The 21,304-nt window shown below is 47.6% G+C and overlaps 1 protein-coding gene, 1 long non-coding RNA gene and 1 pseudogene across 2 annotated transcripts in view; 2 read left to right on the top strand and 1 right to left on the bottom strand.

Moving 5' to 3' along the window:
- The first annotated feature begins 3,027 nt into the window (after window positions 1–3,027).
- On the top strand, window positions 3,028–5,384 carry LOC144133799 (organic cation transporter protein-like). The gene is made up of 2 exons (XM_077666896.1): window positions 3,028–4,131; window positions 5,367–5,384. The coding sequence occupies exons 1-2, from the start codon at window positions 3,028–3,030 to the stop codon at window positions 5,382–5,384; spliced, it is 1,122 nt and encodes a 373-aa protein (XP_077523022.1).
- A 5,290-nt stretch (window positions 5,385–10,674) lies between these two features.
- Window positions 10,675–21,304, top strand: part of LOC144134650 (uncharacterized) — a 96,369-nt gene continuing 85,739 nt past the window's right edge. The window contains exons 1-2 of the long non-coding RNA XR_013315194.1: window positions 10,675–10,977; window positions 11,275–11,485. This is a non-coding gene — a long non-coding RNA (uncharacterized LOC144134650). The remainder of the gene's footprint in view (window positions 10,978–11,274; window positions 11,486–21,304) is intronic.
- LOC144134649 (uncharacterized) lies at window positions 15,456–16,778 on the bottom strand (annotated as a pseudogene).

Below are 21,304 nucleotides of genomic sequence, written 5' to 3' on the forward strand. Positions count from 1 at the left end.
GGCAGGTTTGCTGAGGAGTTCTTTAGGAGGATGGACCCGCGCTCATCGAGGAGATTGCACTGACGGACGAGACGAGGAGCGGCAACTCGGCTGACATTTGCGACGTATTTAAGCGTAAGCGGACCCAGCTGTCCGCTTCTGATGTCGACCAACAGTGCCCGACGCGTATGAGGGTATATACATGGGGACCGGTATACAATAAGGGGATCAACCGATATTTGGAACAGTGATGTAATAAATGTCCAGAGCATGGAGATTGAAATAGTATGTGCCAGTTTGATACTCCCATTTTGGTACATTTGTGCTGAGTGTGTTCCAGGGAGCAGCCGCTAAATAAAAAGATTCCAGTCTGATCCCGCACTTCCCTATCACTCAGCTAATAATAATAATAATAATAATAATAATAATTGGTTTTTGGTGGAAAGGAAATGGCGCAGTATCTGTCTCATATATCGTTGGACACCTGAACCGCGCCGTAAGGGAAGGGATAAAGGAGGGAGTGAAAGAAGAGAGGAACAAATAGGTCCGTAGTGGAGGGCTCCGGAATAATTTCGACCACCTGGGGATCTTTAACCTGCACTGACATCGCACAGCACACGGGCGCCTTAGCGTTTTTCCTCCATAAAAACGCAGCCGCCGCGGTCGGGTTCGAACCCGGGAACTCCGGATCAGTAGTCGAGCGCCCTAACCACTGAGCCACCGCGGCGGGGTCTATCTCTCAGCTGCAGAATACATTTTCTGTTAATTGTTCCTGCAGAGCGGAACAAGAACGAGACGAGAAGGAGCGAATGACAAAAATATAGGAGGAGCGGATATTTTTTATAACGTTTGAAGTGGTTTATAGTGTTACTTATTTCCATATGCACAAGCCTCAGAATATTCACTCACATGGATGGATGAATGAATAAATGAATGAATGAACTTTATTTCCGTCATAAAGGTCTGGGATGCTTTGTGATTTAGCCCCAGGAGAACCCTCACACTCCCAAATTACGGGATTTTGTGAAGTCATTCTGTGGCAGCTACTGCAGAGCTCAGGCTCACTAGTGTCTTCATCGTGTAGCATAAAGTGCGGAAAAAATCTGTTGACCTGAAGCCTCCTCCAGGCCCTGCACTCATTTGGAAAGTTGTGAGCAGCTGCCTTATTGTCAGACAAGATGATCTTGGCTTTGGTACTGACACACGCTAGGGCAATCGCCTCCTCCTCTGCCACTAACGCGTTCCTAGTATTAATAGATGCTACAGTCACTTTCTCCTCATTACCATCAACGGCGGCAATGACCAAGGCGCCATCGGACCAGCAGGCTGTGTCACAGAAGGCTGTGTCCCCCGGTGGGTCCCGGGAAAGATTATTATTCTTCGAGCTCTATGTCTTCTACTTTCTTTAGCATGCTCCGGGTGCAGGTAAACTGGCGATTTTGAGATGCTTCCATATGTCTAAGGGGATTAGCTCTGCAGTATACGGGGGTTTCCTCTCGCTCTCCCCTGGGTAATTTAGTATCTGCCTGCCTGCTATTGAGGAGCTAAGCCTCCAAATTTGCGCTTCTCTTACTGCCCTAATAATATCCGCAAAGGTATTGTGGACTCCCATACTAAGCAGTTTCTCCGTTAGGGAGATCAGTGGGATGCCGAGAGCTCTTTCGTATGCACTTCGTACTAACCTGTCTATTTTCTCCTCCTCTTTCGACTATGATGCAGAGATGGAGTCGCGTATGCAATCTTAATAACTATGAATGCTTGTACTAAATATTCACGCACATGTGGCTATCGGTGTTTTACTCAAATTTCAGGCACGCTTTTACTGCATTGCAGAACTTCTTAGGTTCAAAATATTTGCGATAGTTTTTGAAACAGACCACAACTCATGCACTCCCACATTTGGAAGACTTTGTTGCCTATTTCTTGATAACCTTTAGTGTACATTTTACGTTTCTAGCTATCGCTTAGTATTCCTACGAATGGGCAGATGAGCGTATTTTCCCTCCATCCTCTGAATCTTCTCGCTGTGACTCCTGGAGTAACTCATTGCAGTGTTCCTCACCCAAAGTAAATTAGACTAGTCTTGCTCCTGTAGAAACATAACTAATCATTCCTACCGCCTTCGATAGGTTACATATGGGTGTTTAAGGTTCTAGTTTTGATACATATATGCTTAGCTACGCGCTTCCGGAAAAAGGACAAAAATTAAATAAGGTCATATACACCTTGGCTAAGGCAGCTCACGAAACCACTTAAGCACAGATACATGCGTCCCACTGGTCAAAAAACACTATTTCACTACAACATAAGGCAATGAACGGCGGCTGGTACATTGGTTACGGTGGTTTATTTCGGATGCCTTCACTATTTTTCTGTTCAGTTCATTCTTCCTTTAGAATCACAACTGCTGTCTTCACCTTCTTTACTGCCACTATCACCATCTCCGAGGAAGCCACGAGTGCACGCTCTTACAAAGAACCGTGGCACGAGGCAGCACGCCCTTCCACATCCGCCACACTAAGGCTCAAAACGGCCTCTTGCTTTTCGTATGCACTTATCTTAGCCTTCGCGAATCCCTTCGGCCAACGCAGCACCTTGGTCTCCACCGCCATGTCGCGCGCCGGCAGTCTGAGGTCGGGCACGCCATCCGCCGCGTCCGTCAGTTTCTCCATGGTACCCGACACCGGCGTAGCATCGACCGACGAAGTGCAGACTGGCGGACCGTACGTCCACGGAAGCTAACAACGGCGCACGCTCTCCTTCGGCATCGCCGCCATGGTGGCTCTGCTATTGCACAGGCAGTCATTCGTCCTCATCTCGGACCCCGTGGACCACTGGTGCAAGCGTCCACCGCAGTTCTCCCATCTGTCGGTCGAGACCTGGAACAACGTGGGCATACCCCTGGACGAAAGAGGCGGCTACAGCCAGTACTACGCCTACGTCCATCCCACAGTCGGTAACGGCAGCGGCCCCACGGAGACATTTGCATGAGATGCGTGGGACTACGATCAAGGACTGGCCAGGCGGACAGTCCGTAGCTTCTGGAACATGGTCTGCCACCGGTCGTGGCTGCGGGCTTTGGCCGACGCTGTCTACATGAGTGGAGCACTGGTCCTCATTCCATTGACCGGGTACGTGGATGACATGTCGAGCCGGCAGCCCGTAATCACCGCAGCTGTGATGGCTGTGCTCTTCAGTGCTCTGGGCAGCTGCTGCGCGGACACGTACTTCGTCTACGTGGCCACACGGTTCGTCAGCTCAGGAGGTGCGAGCACCATCTTGGTAATCACGTTTATCCTCATCTACGAGGTGACTCCGTTCAGGTACCAGGCATCGTACCTAGTCCTCATGAACTCCATCCCGTTTATCTGCACTAATATGTTCATCCTCGGCATGGTGTACCTTGATTTGCCCTGGTTTTGGCTGCAGACAGTCTTCTTGAGTCCCACGCTCCTCCTGCTCTCCGCTTTCGGCGTCATCAGCGAGTCAGCCCTTTGGCTCATCACGATGTCCCGATTCCGCGAAACGGAGGAAGTCATGAAGCGAGCTGCCAAGGTAAACGGCGTGAAGCTCGAAGCAGCCCAGCAGTCGGTGCGCAGACTGCGGTCGCAGCTAAAAGGTCGGGAGGGCAGTCACACCGCCGTCTCAGCGGCTGTCGTCGTGAGCGCTGGGCAACTTCGCGAGCGAGCCGCTATCGTCTTCGTGAACTTCGTCGTCATGCTCGCCTTCTCCCGCATGGTTTGGGCCATGCTGGAGCACCAAGACCACGAGGTGGTAATGGTCACGGACTTGTGCGTGGGGATACCCTGCTACACAGCCCTCTACATCGCCATCAGTGTCGCCGGCAGGAAGCAGATTCTCTTGTTCATGCTGCCTCTGCTCGGAGGTCTGTGCAGTATGTGCGGCGTGGCTGTGTACGCGCGTCCCTGGTACTTCCCGTACGTCCTCATCACCATCGCCAAGCAGTGCTCTATACTGACCACGATTGCTCATTTGGTTTTCACAGCGGAACTGTTCCCGACGAGCGCTCGATGCGCGGTCACGTGCGCAGCGTACGCGTGTGGTCGCGTAGGGGGGATTGTCGCCTCTTCGCTCCGACTGCTCAAGGCGTACAGGCGCGAGGATGTGGGCTTTGCCATCGTCGGCAGCGCGGTATTTGTCTGCCTGGTATTTGTACTGAGACTGCCAGAGACAAGCTTTCGACGCCGAGAACACCCAAACATAGAGCAGAGGAAGGATCCGCTATTTTTAATAGTCTCTGAAACCAATGCCGCGCGCCAGTGGACACAGCAGTCCACGTGCAGCTCGCAGTGCTCGTCGATAATGTCGGCACGTCGTGCGAGGAGCGTGAACAATGTGCTTCAAAGGCAGCCCGTATCCGAACTGCCTATGTATACAGCCTGCACATGCCCCTTAAAGAACTTAACAGTTACTCTACAAAACTGATATTGTCGTTTCGATAGAGAATGTGAAAAGCCTGCCGTATTGTACTATGTGGGCAGTGCCGCACGCCATGCAGCTCAGTGTATCGCTGTGCTTTGTAGTTTTTCTCTGGTAGCGTTCTTTTTTGAAAGTATTGGACTGACTGATTCAAACGAAAAAACAACGGGAAGTCATCTATACCTTATTGATGCTTGTATTCTCTGTCTATGGCTCAGCAGAATAAGTTGTCCTAAGCGTCGTAGTTTTTCTCAGTTCCAATCGCAACTACGCGCCTTTCTTGATTTTCTGCGTAATTTCCTCTGGGATCCGACATCCATGGCACATGACAGGTTTTGAATTTGGTTGGCTGTCGACGCTACAGTTTGCTCGGATGAACACAATGCCTCAATCAGTAATAAATGCGCAGCATCCAATCCTCCCACTTAACTCTTGGCATTACACGAATCTTCGTTACGCATGCCGGAACCGCCAGAGCTCTACGAACGGCAAAATGTCCGAAGTATCTTAGTTGTGGCACCATCTTTGAGATGCAGCGCGAAGTCTTTCTGTAAAATGTCTTTATTTTAGCGTCTTCTGTTAGACTAGACCTTTCAGCATATTGAGGAGCCGCGTTGGCGTTCGCAGCCTCTGCGTCATGGTTGTGTATAAATAGTAGCGTGTATCAGGCAGCAAAAAGGGAGACTGATGAGAAATTGAAGTTGGCATATATCAATAAAATACCAGCTCCTAACCACAAAAAGACCACTCTTACTGAAAACAAGGCTCTGCTACGGTAGAAATAAGCAAGTACTAGAATACAGTATCGTCGCCCGAGGTCAATTGCACGAGTACAAGGGCGATGAAGAAATAACCGAAAGCTGCACATATCTGAGGCTGTAAAAAGTGCATGGAGGCCACACGTATGGGTATTGGAGTGTACATGTCTTTTGCTTTGAAACCGCTAGTGCATGCTTATCACATGAGGAAGGCGGGAGAAGAAGACAACCTGAATATTGGAAGAAAAAAATTAATGTGGATTAGCTCAGCTAAACCAGGATATAAAAAGTGAACGCGAGATTGAGGTCTCCAGTGACCCATGGAGCTGGTTTTGCGCCTTTGCTTTCGAGAAAATGAACTGCCTTTGCAAAGTTTTCAACGTCAATGAACTCTATGAACGCCGTCGGCTCACTTGTTTTGTTTGGTTTTTGAGAAAAGTAAATGGCACAGTAATCGTCTCTTATATCTCGGTGGACACCCAAACCGCGCCGTAAAGGAAGAGATAAAGAGGAGGGAGGGAAAAAAGAAAAACTGAAAATTGAAAGTTGGATTTTGAGGAAAGGCGCGGCGCTGCGCAGCGGCGGAACACCTGTGGCTCGGTGCTAATAGTGGCGCACGCGCAGTTGTGACTAGGGAGCGAGAGAAATCAATCAATTAGCATTTATTTCACCAACAAAGTGTACAGGTGGTGAAAAAGGGCGGTGGAGAAAAAGCTGCAAGTTTCGCAGCTTGACAAAAGCCCCGTCCGCCCCTCGAGCAGCGACAGGCTATAGTACATGTAAAAAAACGCGCATGCACACACACTGATAACAAAAGAAAAAAACATAATCGATGCTGATCAAGAGTTACAAAGACAGAAATACCACTCAGATCTGTCACGTATGATAACATATGTTGTAACAGAAAACTGTCGAAATAGCACATGGTTATCAAATATGTAAATCTTGGAAGGCTGATTAATGCAGTACACAAGAGACACAGAAAAACACGATTGCACTTGTAATTGAATATTTCATTCATTTCTGTCTAGTAAAATATGATGCATATTACCTACAAAAATAATTCTGTTAGGCGCCGATTATTTACAGTAAACACATAGATACCTAGTTGATCAAAGTAGTTTATTAGTTTAGGTAGAGTACAACTTGCCCGTTTCCGATCGTACTCTGTGCGTGAGAATGGTATTTGCCATGGAGGTGGGTGTCTACATGGGTACACGTAGTGGGAGCGTTTGAGGTTGGCATTTGGTAAAAATGAGTGCAGTTTTCCATGGACTGCACTTTTATAGCATCTTAGTAGCTTGTTATTATACACGTCTGCCACTTTAGGTATTTTAAGTGTCTGAAAAAATCCTTCCGTATGTTCAAGAAAATGTGCATTTTGTATGGCTCTACTGCTTTCTTTTGTAAAATAGTCCATTTAGACAGGTCTTAGGACGTCATATTTCCCCAAACTGACGCACAGTAACAGATGAGAATGGAAAAGAGAATAGTATATGAGTTTTTTTTTATGGCGACAGGAAGTGAATGCCGGGTTCTGTTAAGCACGCCAACTGATTTGCGAATTTTTGTACACGTAGCGTTAATATGTTCATTCCAGGACATGTTTTCTGAGAAAATTACTCCTAAAGTTTTAACGTGTTTTTCGACTGTCATTGAGTAGGGGGCCTAAAGTAATGTTTCCAGCCACTTTTGTTTGAGACCCTGCTGCACGAAAAAGAACACATTTTGTTTTAGATTCATTTAGTACTAGGTTATTCTTTTCAGACAAATCTTGAAGGCTACAACACACAGAGCTTGACTGTCTTAAATGCTTCCCAAATCCTTTCCTTCCATGTATATGGTGCAGTCGTCTGCATAGATAAAGAATTTACAGGTATTACTGATTGCTACAATATCATTTATATAATAAAGAAAAAGTACTGGACCAAGGATGCTACCTTGCGACTTAATTAAGTTTAATGGTGTCCCACGGAAGCCGTAGGACTCGAGTTTACAAAGTAGTTTATGATTTACGCAATCAAAAGCCTTGCTGAAATCTAAAAATATACCTAGCGTCATGTGTCTTTTTTCAAAATTATCTAGGATCATATCTTTTTGTGGCAAGAGAGCAATCTCAGAAGAGCGTTTTTTTTTCTAAATCCGTACTGACAGTCAGTAATTAGGTCATGTATTTGCGAAAAACTGTCTATGCGGACAATATTTATTTTTTCCAGGCCTTTAGAAAATATGGGCATTATATATATTGGGCGATAGTTTGTTAGGCTGTTTTTATCACCTCCTTTATGAATAACGACGACCTTAGCTATCTGCATCTGTTCCGGAAAAAACACCTGTGGAAAGGGCAGAATTGAAAATATGTAGTAACACAGGCGAAATTAAATATATTACATATTTCAGTGGCCCAATTTCTATGCCATCCGCATCTTGGCAATGGCTGTTTTTGAAGCCATTAAAAATTTTACACACTTCATGGATGGAAGTGAGTGCAAAGAATATTGATTGTGGAACAACTGGAATGCTTGAAGCAGTATCTAAGTCATTGTTTCTGTCCCCTAATTCAACAAAAAGGTCATTGAATCTATCTGCCAGTTTTACCCCATTTATTGTTTCGCCATCGATAGTCGGACTGTCCATATGTCTGCCACCAGATTTTCTATTTAGCATTTCGTTTAACTTCCGCCACATGACGTCACTTCTTTTTATGCTATCCTTATTGAAAATGCGATGATAGCACTCACTCTTGGCTTTCTGTTTCTTCTTGTTTATTTTATTTCGAAGGGTTTTAAAATCCATCCATTTCCTCGGGTCACGGGTTTGCAGGAAGGACTGATAGTTTATTTTTTATTTTAATTAGCTTAATAAGGGGCCTTGAGATCCACGGTATACATACTACCATACTCCATCAAGACGCTATTGTGGCCGCAGGGCAGTGCGCGCACTCGTGAGCGAACTTTGGTGAGCCTCTGTGCATTCCTCGAACACACGGGCTTGACGTCCCGGGTTCGAACCCGACCGCGGCTGCTGCGTTTTTATGGAGGAAAAACGCTAATTCGCCCGTGTGCTGTGCGATGTCAGTGCACGTTAAAGATTCCCAGGTGGTCGAAATTATTCCGGAGCCCTCCACTACGGCACCTCATTCTTCCTTTCTTTCACTCCCTCCTTTATCCCTTCCCTTACGGCGCGGTTCAGGTGTCCAACGATATATGAGACAGATACTGCGCCATTTCCTTCCCCCAAAAAACCAATTATTATTATTATTATTATTAATATTATTATTATTATTATTATTATTTTTATTATTATTATTATTATCAAAAATCTTGCTGCGCAGATTTTGGTATACAAGTAGCTGTGTATTTACGCCTGTTTTCATATCTTTTTCAACTATTTATACTGATTACAACGTATACTTTCGTTTATATCGATTAACTTTTCTAAACTTTACCCGATTGTGCTTTTCTATGCGCATTGTGACAAGAAATTTTTGCGTTGGTTATGAGAAAATTGGAAATTGGTTTTTGGGAAAAGGAAATGGTGCACTATCTCTCACATATCGGCGGACACCTGAACCGCACCGTAGGGGAAGGGATAAAGAAGGGAGTGAAGGAAGAAACAGGCGATGTGGTGGGGGCTCCGGAATAATTTCTGACCACATGGGGATCTTTAAAGTCCACTAACATCGAACAGCACTCGGTCGCCATTGCATTTCACCTCCATCGATACGCTGCCGCTGCGGTCGGGTTCGACCCCGAGTGTTCCAGATCAGTAGCTGAGCACCATACACTTAGCCACAGCGGCGAGATGCGAATAGTCTGTCGCGGTTTGGGGGTAGCAGGCGTCGGTTGTGTTTTCGTCGCCCCGACTAGGTGTTCCGAGAGAGAGAGGTCTAAGAACGGAACAGTCGCTGCCGAACATTAGCCTTTAGAGGCTCGCGACTCGGCAACGGAGATGTTCGCAGAAAAGTGTCACACAATAGCTGTCAATGAAATGTGGTTGAGGTATCCACCGAGATTTCGAGATCTGAGCTCTACTGCTTCCTTTCTTTAAAAACCTTGCCTTTCCTCAAAACACATGCGTTCAGATTTCTCCACGTAAGCAGACATGTGTCCTCACAGCTAAATGGTCTTCTATTAATTAAAATTAGTAATGAGTATCTAGTTAATTGGTAATTGGTTAATTAGTAAATCTAGAGGTTGGTGCATGTCGTAACTGGGATCTCCGCATACGATAATGCGCTGCGCACGTGCAAGGCATCAGCAGGCAATGCACCTGCGCTTCAGCCGACTGCGCATGTGTGTGACGTCACTGAGTGGCGCCACCATCTCTCGAGAGGAGCGCTCCCCTGAAAATCTTGCCAGACGCCTCCTGAATGCCGATTTGGATGGATGCAGCCTAAGAGCTCTCCTGTCTCCAGCAACCAAGCGTGCGCGAGCTAATGAACGTCAGCGAAAGTGCAGTGTAGTCTTTAATCAACATCTTCACCACACATCAGCGACACAAGCAGCAACACCGCGCTAAAGGCTTTCTCCTCACCGCACTTTAGGTCAAGAAAGTACCCCCTGAATTTCTTCTTCTCTGGCGTTGGAACTGAATGCATCGCGTTCTTTCCCAGGTGGCGGCTTCGCAAACGTAAGTATTCTTTCTTCATCTGAGCACACGTTTGCGCACTTTGCGAACATATGTTTGGCAGCTCTGGGATGGGCCTAACTTGATGTCAGCGTACTAGAATACTACTGGCTCCAAATTACCTCTCGACTCGACGGAAGTCCTTACTCGGTATCGACTCAACTTATGATGGAGCACCGGGTCATTGTTGGAAAGAAAAAAAAGCTCAGCTAAGCGTGGTTATGCAAGCGAAAAAAATATGCTTGGTTGTGATGTGGTCTAGGCCAGGTTATGCTCTTAAAGACGAAAACAACATAGAACACCATTGTTTAGCGTCGTATATTTTTCCTGATTGTTTTGTCTTACAGACGCGGAATCGCATGGGTGATAGTGGGGTCTGCATAGAACATGAGTGTTTAGCCTCGTTTATTTTTCCTGATTGTTCTTTCTTACAGACGTGGCAACGAATGCGTGATAGTGGGGTCTGCATAGAACACTATTGTTTAGTGTCGTTCATTTTTCCTGGTTGTTTTGTCTTACAGACGCGGTATCGCATGCGTGATAGTGGTGTCTGCATAGAACACCACTGTTTAGCGTCGTTTATATTTCTGTCACATATAATAAGGAGTCTAAAATAAAATTATGAAGGGAACAGGAGTGAAGAAAATGACTGGATTAACCGAAAAATAAAGATGAAGAAGCATTTGGTGAGGTGGAGAGAGATGATTGGTGGAGAAGAGAAGAAGCAGAAGACGGCGGCATGGATTAGGTGGACTAACGCCAAGGCTATAAACGGGCGAGGGAGAGTGAGGCACGGGGGGGGGGGGGGAAGAACAGAGAAGCGGGGGCTCCGGTGCGTCAGGGACGCTTCGGCTGGAAGAGAGCGACGACGGCTACTGCTCCGTTGAGCTCGCGTTCTACGGCTTCGCATCGTGGACTTTCTGCCGTTTCTGAGCTCGTTCCGGGGAGTTAACTGAGGACTCTACCACATGCTACTGCCAGGATTGTCTCCAGCGCTGTTGCCACCCATCCGGGTGGTGCCCCCAACTTTAACAACGCCGGCATCATCTCCACGGGCGCTTGGACCGGGAGCTTGTACGACGCAGCCAGCGACGCCAGCCGTAGCAAGTCGAACGCCATCTCGACTGCGGCTACTGGACCCACACAACGCCGCAGCTGCACCGAACCAACCGTGAGCACGAACGCCGACCGCTAACAGTAGAACACTAGTAGTAGACGCTGGTAGCAGAGTTCCCGGGTCGTGTGTATTGTATTTATAGTCTGCGTTTTGTGTTAGTATTGTTAGCTTTGTGTGCTAGCGTGTGTGTCTCGTTGGGTGTATTAAATGTGCGTCTGTGTGGGTACACCCGTTGCCTAGTCCATTATTTCAGTCCGAGTGTTCTCTGGGTAGATCCGTGACAATTTCCTGATTATTTTGTCTTACAGACGCGGCATCGCATGCGTGATGTGGGGTCTGCTTATAATGCAGGGGCACTTCGATGCGCTCAGCGGCACGGTGGTTCTGTTCGATGCAACGTTCGCCGTGCAGAGCTCCGGCAGATGTGCGCTCTATCGCTGCGTTGCGGAGATGAGGAAAGGAGGCATCCCATGTGCGCTGTTTACTTGCTCCGTGACGTCACACACCTTGACCGAGTGGAGCGGGAAAGCGTCTGCCGGCATCGCATGCGCAGGGCATGAAAGTGAGTTCCGCATGGACTAAAGTGGCTGTTTGGGATTGTTGGTCAGTGATCAGGGTTAAAGAATGCAGCGCGAAAGGACAGCGACAAACGAAGAACTGCACAGGACTGGCGCTGAGTCCTGTCCTGAGCGCTAGTCCTGTGCACATCATCGTTTGTCCTTTTCTTTTCGCGCTGCATTCATTAACCATGTGCATGGAACGCCTGTGCACTTTGATGCGTTCAGCGTAACGCTGGTTGCGTTCGACGCGACGCCAGGTCAGCCAGAGCCAAAGCTCCCGGCCAGGCAAGGAGTGACTTGTATGTCACGTGGCTGCCACACCACCACCGCTCCTCCACTAGAAAGTCGAATTGCGATACCGATGACCTTCGCTGGACTCAGCCAGAAAAGCTACCGCTTTGAAAAAGGTGTGGTGAAACCTTCAAACACCTTGAACAATGAAGGACACCGCATTCTTGTATAGGGAGAGCACTCGGGTTCTTTCCCGTTCGTGCCAGTCAAAGAGCTTGAGACGCGTTTGAATAAAAAAAAATGTGGTCTGTATAGCCAACGAGTGTAGCACTCCTCAGTAAACGACCACTCAGTTTTGTAAGACCAAGGGTAGCATATTATGGGACGGCAACACCCAGCGATTATCACTGCTTTCGATCGGTCTAGGCAAGGTCAAATACGCGTCCGGTGCTGCGTTTTCTGTTTTTTGGCGTTCGTGTGAGGCAGCCTTTGATTGATAACAGTAGCGTATCTCTAATCGAGCGTCGTGGCATTGTCAAGGCAGCGTTGCGTTCCACATTTTGAAGGCACAGGTTCTCGGATCATCGAAACCCGTTCGCCGCTCGTAGCGCTGTTGCCGAGCCTTAGAACACGCACAAAGATCGCTGCCGTTAACGTATAGGGAACCTACGCTGTTGCTGAGCCTTAGAACACGCACAAAGATCGCGGCCGTTAATGTATAGGGAACCTACGCTGACCCGCCGCGGTGGCTCAGTGGTTAGAGCGCTCGACGACTGATCCGGAGTTCCCGGGTTCCAACCAGACTGCGGCGGCTGCGTTTTTATGGAGTAAAAATTGGTTTTTTGGGGAAAGGCAATGGCGCAGTATCTGTCATATATCTTTGGACACCTGAATCGCGCCGTAAGGGAAGGGATAAAGGAGGGAGTGAAAGAAGAAAGGAATAATAGGTGCCGCAGTGGAGGGCTCCGGAATAATTTCGACCACCTGGGGATCTTTAACGAGCACTGACATCGCACAGCACACGGGCGCCTTAGCGTTTCGCCTCCATAAAAACGCAGCCGCCGCGGTCGGGTTCGAACCCGGGAACTCCGGATCAGTAGTCGAGCGCCCTAACCACTGAGCCACCGCGGCGGGGCGTTTTTATGGAGGAAAAACGCTAAGGCGCCCGTGTGCTGTGCGATGTCAGTGCACGTTAAAGATCCCCAGGTGGTCCAAATTATTCCGGAGCCCTCCACTACGGCACCCCTTTCTTCCGTTCGTCTTTTACTCCCTCCCTTTTCCCTTCCCTTAAGGCGCGGTTCAGGTGTCCAACGATATATGAGACAGATATTGCGCCATTTCCTTTCCCCAAAAACCACCTATTATTATTAGAGAGTTTTAGTTGGGCGGGGACGCCACTGCGCATGCGCACAACGCTGAGGAAGCGAGCGGGTTTACGCAGCGGCGCTTACGTCCACTGGGCGGCCTTTCCCAGCAGAGCGTACGCGTCGCGTGAGCGTCTCCCAGCGCGCGCGGGCGTGTATGGGTAATTCAACATGGCGGCCTGCTACACAGACGCATCGCCGACTGCGCCGACCACGGCGCAGGCCCGTTTGCAAGCGAAGAAGTCGCGTAAGTGCTACACCGCGCAGGAAGACCTCTGTCTGCTACGCGAAGTTGCAGCGACGAGGCCATTTGGTGATGACACAAGTGGATGACTGTAATCGCAAATGTAAAGCAAGCGATAAGCCGCGAGCTTACACTGCGCGGTGTGAAAGACCGGATCGATCTCCTCATAGGATATTGCAGGCAACAAGACGCAAGAAACCTGAAGAAGTGAGTTTTGTTGTTCTTTACAGCAAAAACGGTCATGCGCTCTGGTGCACTTGTTTGTGTGACGTACATGTTGTGCATTCAGGTCGGGGATTGAGGAGCAGTACTCCGAGAAGGAACAGATTCTGCAGGACCTGTCGGATTACGCCCGGGCTATAAACTATGAGCCCCGGATAATTCCCCGAAGGGGCGGCAGCGTACTTAACAGGAAGCGACAAGCAACTACTGACCGCACTACCTCCGTGAAGAGGTCCGTAATGGACACACGGGCAGGTAGCACCACCCTGGTGCTGGCAGCGGGAGGTGACTGCAGCGCTTCTGTCACGGCGCCTTCTCAGAGTTGCGTGCTCGGAGAGATAGCTGGTAAGTTTTGTCACGCGCACGTCTAGTTTCGCACGTTTCGGCTTTTTATTTTCGCCGGCTGAAATTTAAAAGCGCATGGAAAACGCGAAAGTTGTGGGTCTTAATCAGGAATATGTCTTTGTACAAATGAAACACTGGACTTCAAGGGCTTCGTCTGTGTCGCATGCATGTTCATACAGCCGAAAAAACGCATTGAGGTGTGTGGACAGTCTTTGTAAGCCCTACTTCCAAGACGGCTAGCCTCAATGTTTAACTTGTATTCTTGTGGGGTTAAGCAATTGTAATTATGGTTCTGTAATTATAAAGTGGGCTCACTTAATACTCGGCAGTTGAGGCTTGGATGAATTAATAGGCGAGCTAGAGTGTGCGAGTGTGCTTATTTTTATGGGATCGAGTCGGAGGAAAAGATGCTGTCAGGATGACTGCTGTCATTTCGCCTCTCCTTTTTCTCGTACATTACAGCCAGAATCTCCTGCTACTCGGCTCCTTTTAAGCACGATTGGGCAAAATCCTCCGGATACGCCACCTCCTGCTGATACTGCTGCTTATGGAGAGGCCGAGCAGCCAGAGACAGATGGACGAGAAGGTTCGCCCTCAACAAGTGGCCTTCAGCAGCAGCACCATGACCCCGCAGGGCAATCCCACCAGCAGACAAGTGGATCAGCCAGAGGGCCGCACCAGTCTTCAGCTGGGCGACAGCTTCTGCCTGTCACGACTACAGGCAAGACATGAAGGAATATTTTCCACTGCGTGTACAGTCGGTGACAAAAATCTCTGGACGGCTCGGATAGAAATTTATGAACATAGCTGCCGTGTATGTTAGCAATCGTATCATTCCGCTACCACAGAGTACAAAATGCGATTTTGTCTTTGCCTTGCACAAGTGTGGTCTTGATGTAGCGGCTAGTAAGGGAGAAATTGGCGTTTGTCATTCACACATTCTGGCGACTTTCGTTCCGGACTGTGCATGGCAGAATGACGTATATAGAAGCACCATAAACACAAATTTAAATGACGTCGTCATTACGGTTTCTGCAGTTAGCACACAGGACACACTGCAAGTGAAACTCTGTTGACTGAAATCGTAATGAAAATGTCACACAAGCAGAAACATAGGAATTGTAATATTTTTACTGTCCTTGCTACACAATTTTTTCCTATTTTATGCATGTTCATATTGTAATACACATTGCATACATACAAGCTGAGCTCAGCTGCACTTGTAGCATGCCAACTCATTATTGCTGGTCGAAAAACACTATGGCAGCTATTTTGCTCCAGTGGATGCACTTCCTTGAAATAAAGATCGAACTAACCCTGTCTGCCTGTCTTTGCAGGAATCCGAGGACTACAGAACTTACGACTTCAGCTGCTCACAATGCGCGAGGCTAATGAGTACGAACTACGCCAGAGGGAGATTCAAAATGAAAAAGAAAAGGTTGCTATTGAAAAACAAAAAGCGGACAATGAAACACGGCGCATCGCTCTAGTGGAGCGGAAATTGGACCTCGAAGAGCGCAAACACCAGTTGGAAGTTTACCGGCATGAAAGAGACAATGAGAAACTGCTTGACAGCATACAGAAAATGTTCAATGCACAACGCAATGAAATGCTTGAATTTTTGAATGGAAATCATACTTAAAATGAATGTCATGAATAAAGCCACCATTTCTGCAACTGTGTGTTACTACAGAGAGGTGAGGTAAGTCTCAAGTTCTGGTGGATCAACGCCAAAGTAGTGCGATACCTGGGCACCATACAAGCAGGTATGACAGTTCGCGAAAAGTGCACTCGCTTTATATATGCGTGGCAAGTTCTGGAGGCGCACCTTTTGGTTTTTTTTAAAGTCGACAAAGGCGAACAGTCCCGCAATTTTGCCAAACCCCTACTCCACAGCCTGCCTCACACCACTCATTGCCTTGTTGAATTCGCATTGCTCCGGAGTCAGGGACACACCGCCATAGGGCTTCAGCAGAAGTGGTCGCAGTGGATAAGCAGGGTCTCCGTAAATGCAATAACTCTGGCCCTGAACAAGCTTTTCTAGCTTTGAGTAGACCTTGCTGATCCTGAAGTTGCCTGAAAGAGTAAAAATAAATTGTACATTTTGATGTAACGGGTCTGCTCGCTATTTACTCACCAGCATCATGTTTGCTGCCGGGGTAGGACCCATCCAACTGGCAAATGATCCCGTTAGGGCACATTATCGATTGGTACTTCAAAGCATGGAAGCGCTTGTGGCCACTGAAATAAGGTTCTTGATCTCTTGAAGGCTGGCATATCGCCCGTGCGGTGCCGTCGATGAACGCCCAGCAATTAGTCAGAGGGGCACCTTTAGCATGAATGGCCTGAAGAATGAGAAAATGTGTTATAAATGTCGACACACGAAGTTCTGACCTTAAATATTTTGTATTTGCGACTTACCTGCGAGAATTTCTCAAGCGTGTTCAGGTTCAGCCACTTGTGATTATTGAAGTCGTCCAGCAAGTGGAAGAAGCACTCGTCGACGTGCCGGAGAACTTCGTTTGTCAGGGACGATAGCGCTGAGCTGTGCCGCCCGAAAAGGTCCTCGAGGTCGCACAGGCGGTTCGGATAAGCCTGTCGTCGAAGGGTTATACATAGAGCCTCGTCCCCAGGAACTGACACTTTCTGCGGAGTTACCACCATTTTGGCAATGCGCAAAGCCGACTGCAGTTCGCGTAAATCGTCCTTTTCGAAACGAAAATACGTCCTGAAGACGCCACTGTCCATAGCATCAATGTTGATAAGTCCACGAACTGACAGCGGGTCACACCGTGTTTCACCAAACACCTCTAGGCACAGCAGATCTTCAATCTCAGACCATTTTAGTCGAGAAAGAAGCAGCGGGTCCTGCAGTATGCTCTTCGGCATTGTGCAAGCAGCTGTAGCTGTAAGCAGCAACAACCCGGAGAAACAAAAAAAGCAGCTTCTTTGGTGGCTGCGGCTTGACTGCACTGTTTCAGTGCTCAACACTTTTTCTAACATACCATCCTCGCGATTACATACAAAACAACACTATTATAAAGCAATGTTTAAAAAAAACTATTTTATTTAGCAGTTCTACCAAAATAAAAGCAAGTGTGATTCATATTCGTATCACGCTAACTCCAATTTTGACCACTAGATGGGGCAGCAGTGCGCTCCGCTAGAGCCGCTGAGGGTTCCGCCGGGCTAAAACGCTTTTCTTGCGCGACGTATCCGCTGGTGTATCCGCTGGCCCGCTCAGCTCCGCTGGCCGTAAACCCGCCCAACTAAAACTCTCTAGTGATACGCACGCCTGACATACAGCGTTCTTGACTTTGATGTTCCTTACGCGGCTGCGATGCAAACGAACGATGCGTGCGGCTTCCGCCAGCCACTTTTATATTAAATTTAGCGGAACCCTCATCTCTCGCTTTCTTGGTGGTAGCCTTTTGGACGCCTCAAATGTTATTTGGTGTCACGTGGTGGCAGTTATAAGGAGTGGCTAGTGGGCACCCTAGCAGCCCCCACTAGATCCTTACCCTGGGGACCAGATACCCAAGGGACACCTGCATGCTGTAGGACACGGGCCGCCAACGTTTCTGACCGATGTTGCGTCTCTCTCCTGTATCACGCCTGTGTTCATTCATGTGGTGTACTCTAAGTCATGGAACAGACCTTTTTGCGTTTTCAATCAGCTGGAACGACAGCCTTGTTCGCCGTTCTCTTTAGAATTCGTTCCGCTTTTTACTTCCTCTCGCTGGACGGGCAGAACTATGAGCGGTGCCGCGTGAATTATTCTCATGACAGCGTTTTTAAGAGCAGTTGTCCTGCCTGGGTGAATGGTGCACGTGTTCGGCGACACAGAAGAGCTCTGTGTGCTCCAGCGTTGAAATGGGGTCGATTTTCGCTCAATGTATTACTGTTCTAGAAGCATTCCTGCCTTATTTTCAATCTACATTTCATCACCGGTCTGTCAATGATAACTGGTCTATTTTCAAAAAGAAGATCGAAGAACTGACAAACAGATTTATTCCCTCTATCAGCTTTCGAGCAAACCGCCAAAAACCGTGGTTTTCACACAACCTTAAGAGATTAGAAAGAAGAAAAAAACGACTTTATAGTGGAGCGAAACGGAGCCCAGACGCAGATGCATGGGATAGGTACTATCAGGCCGAGGACACGTATTACAATGCAATTCGCTGCGCGAAACAAGCATTTTTCCAAACCGATATACCAAAAATCCTAACGAATAACCCCAGGAGGTTTTCGGAAATAATAAATCTGCAAGCAACTCGCATCATCGCTCTAACGAATGCCGCAGGCGAGGATGCCAGTGATACTGAATGTGCCGAAATATTTAATCGCGCGTTTGTATCTGTTTTCACAAACGAAACTGCCTCACCATTGCCCACTCCGCCTACTCTAACACTGCCAGCATGTCTCCCATCGAAATCACAGCGCAGGGTATCGAAAACCTTATCGACAGAATTAAACTTTCGTCAGCCGCTGGAGTGGACGAAATGAACTCAAAAGTACTGAAAAACACAAAACACATTTCTGCCATTTATCTCTCATTACTGTTTCTGCAATCGCTGTCGACAGGAACTTTACCGGACGACTGGAAGGTGGGGAGGGTCATCCCGGCCCACAAATCAGGTCAAAAGGATTCTCCGCTAAATTATCGTCCCATCTCCTTAACCAGCGTGCCTTGCAAAATCATGGAACATGTCATCTATTCCCATATCATAAACTTTCTAGATTCAAACAGCTTCCTTGATCCGGCTCAACACGGGTTTCGTAGGGGGCTCTCCTACGAAACCCAACTGGCAATCTTCACTCACGACGTGCATGCTAACCTTGACCGCAACCTGCAGACCGATGCGTTATTTTTAGATTTTGCGAAGGCATTTGACAAGGTACCTCACCAGCGCCTAATACTAAAACTCGCCCTTTTAAATTTACACCCTAATATCCTGCAATGGATTAAAGAATTTCTAGCTAACCGATCTCAGTTCGTTTCTATTAACAACCACCGCTCAAGCGCTCTCTCTGTTAAATCTGGCGTCCCTCAGGGATCTGTGCTCGGCCCACTCTTGTTTCTAATATATATTAATGATCTAGCTTCACATGTGTCATGTAAAATTCGTATCTTCGCTGATGACTGCGTAATCTATCGCACTGTCATTAACATTTCTGATCAAATGGCCCTTCAAAACGACCTTAACAGCGTCCATAAATGGTGTGACCTCTGGCTAATGACGCTAAATGCTAACAAATGCACTCATTTCCTTTCATCGACAACACAACCCTCCTATTTTTTCCTATGCAGTTGCTAACTCGTTTATAGAAAGCGTCCAATCGTTTAGGTATCTTGGTGTCACCCTCTGCAGCGATCTTTCTTGGCGAACACACATTAACACAATCATATCATCTACTAACAGATCTCTAGGATTCATGAAACGTCATCTTCGTCATGCGCCGCAACACGTGAAGCTTCTCGCTTATAAAACCCTCATCAGACCCAAACTTGAGTACGCCAGCCCCATCTGGAGCCCACACCATGCATACCTAACAAATGCACTCGAATCAGTTCAGAACCGCGCCATTCGTTTCATTCACTCTGCATATTCATATACCACCAGCGTTTCAGCTCTGAAGAAGAATACCGCTCTTGAAAGCCTCGCAGACCGCCGCCGCATTGCCAGCCTCTATTTGCTCCACAAGTTTTTCCATAGTTCTCTAAATCAACCACCCTACATTACTCATCCGAACCGCATATCTCACCGCACTGCCCATCCGTTTCAGATCGCCCGCCCTGTGTCGCGTACTGCAACTTTTTCAGGTTCATTTTTTCTCCGAACTGTTGGGGACTGGAATGGCCTCCCCACCGATATCGCTGCCATCACACACCTGTCTGCATTTTCAGATACGCTAAGCAATTATTTCAAAGAAATGACTTGTACTTGTTGATCAACATATTAACCCACCCCTTATGTATACCCCCTGAAGGGGGTCTTTAAGGTGAATAAAGTGAAGTGAAGTGAAGTTCTCGCGGTCATGTTTTCTGTGAACGCTCATTGTCTGTATGGGAATTAATCTGCATATCAAAAATCTTGCTACACAGATTCTGGTAGTCAAGTAGCCCTGTATTTCCGCCGTTTTTCATATTTCTTTTTCAACTATTTACGCTGATTACAACATATACTTTCGTTTATATCGATTAACGTTTTCTGAACATTACCGATTTTGCTTTTCCATGCGCATTGTGACAAAAGATTTTTGCGTTATGAGAGAATTGAACCTTGGTTTTTGAGGAATGAAATGGCGCAGCGTCTTTCACATATCGGCGGACACCTGAACAGCGCCGTAAAGGAAGGGATAAAGGAGGGACTGAAAGAAGAGGTGCCATAGGGGAGGGCTCCGGAAATATTTCGACCACATGGGGATCTTTAACGTGCCCTGACATCGCACAGCACTCGGTCGCCTTTGCATTTCGCCTAGACCGAAACGCTGCCGCCGCTGTCGAGTTTGAACACGGGCACTCCGGATCAGTAGGTGAGCACCAAAACCACTTAGCCACCGCGGCGAGATACGAATAGTCTGTCGCAGCTTGGGGCTCGCAGGCGTCGGTTGAGGTTTCGTTGCCCCGACTAGGCGTTCCGAGAGAGAGAGATCTAAGAACGGAACAGTCGCTGCCGAACAAAAGCATTTAAAGGCTCATGTCTCGCCAACGGTGATGTTCGCAGAAAAGTGTCACACAATAGCTGTCAATGAAATGTGGTTGAGGTATCCACCGAGATTTCGAGATCTGAGCTCTACTGCGTCCTTTCCTAAAAACCTTACCTTTCCTCAAAACACATGCGTTCGTATTTCTCCAAGTAAGCAGACAAGTGTCCTCACATTTATGTAGTATTTTATTAATTAAAATCTAGTTAATGAATAATGACTGATTAGGTAATTGGTAATTGGTTAATTAGTAATACTAGTGGTTGCTGTATGTCGCAACTGGGAACTCCGCATACGATAATGCGCTGCCCACATGCAAGGCGCCAGCAGACAATACACCGGCGCTTCAGTCTACTGCGCATGCGTGTGACGTCATTGAGTGGCGCCACCATCGCTCGAGAGGAGCTTTTCCCAGGAAATCTTGCCAGACATCTCCTGAACACCGATTTGAATGGAAGCTGTCTAAACGCTCTCCTGTGTCCAGCTACCAAGAGTGTGCACTCTAATGAACGCCAGCGAAAGTGTCGTGTAGTCTATAATCAACATCTTCTCCCCACATCAGCGACATAAGCAGCAATACCGTGCTTAAGGCTTTCGCCTCTACGCACTTTAGGTCAACAAAGTGCCCCCCTGAATTTTTTCTTTGGAGTTAGCATCGAATGCATCGCGGTCTTACCCAGGTGGTTGACTTCGCAAATGTGTCTTCT

Source organism: Amblyomma americanum, chromosome 5 (genome assembly GCF_052857255.1).
Source record: "Amblyomma americanum isolate KBUSLIRL-KWMA chromosome 5, ASM5285725v1, whole genome shotgun sequence".
In the NCBI taxonomy this organism is placed as follows: Eukaryota; Metazoa; Arthropoda; class Arachnida; order Ixodida; family Ixodidae; genus Amblyomma; species Amblyomma americanum.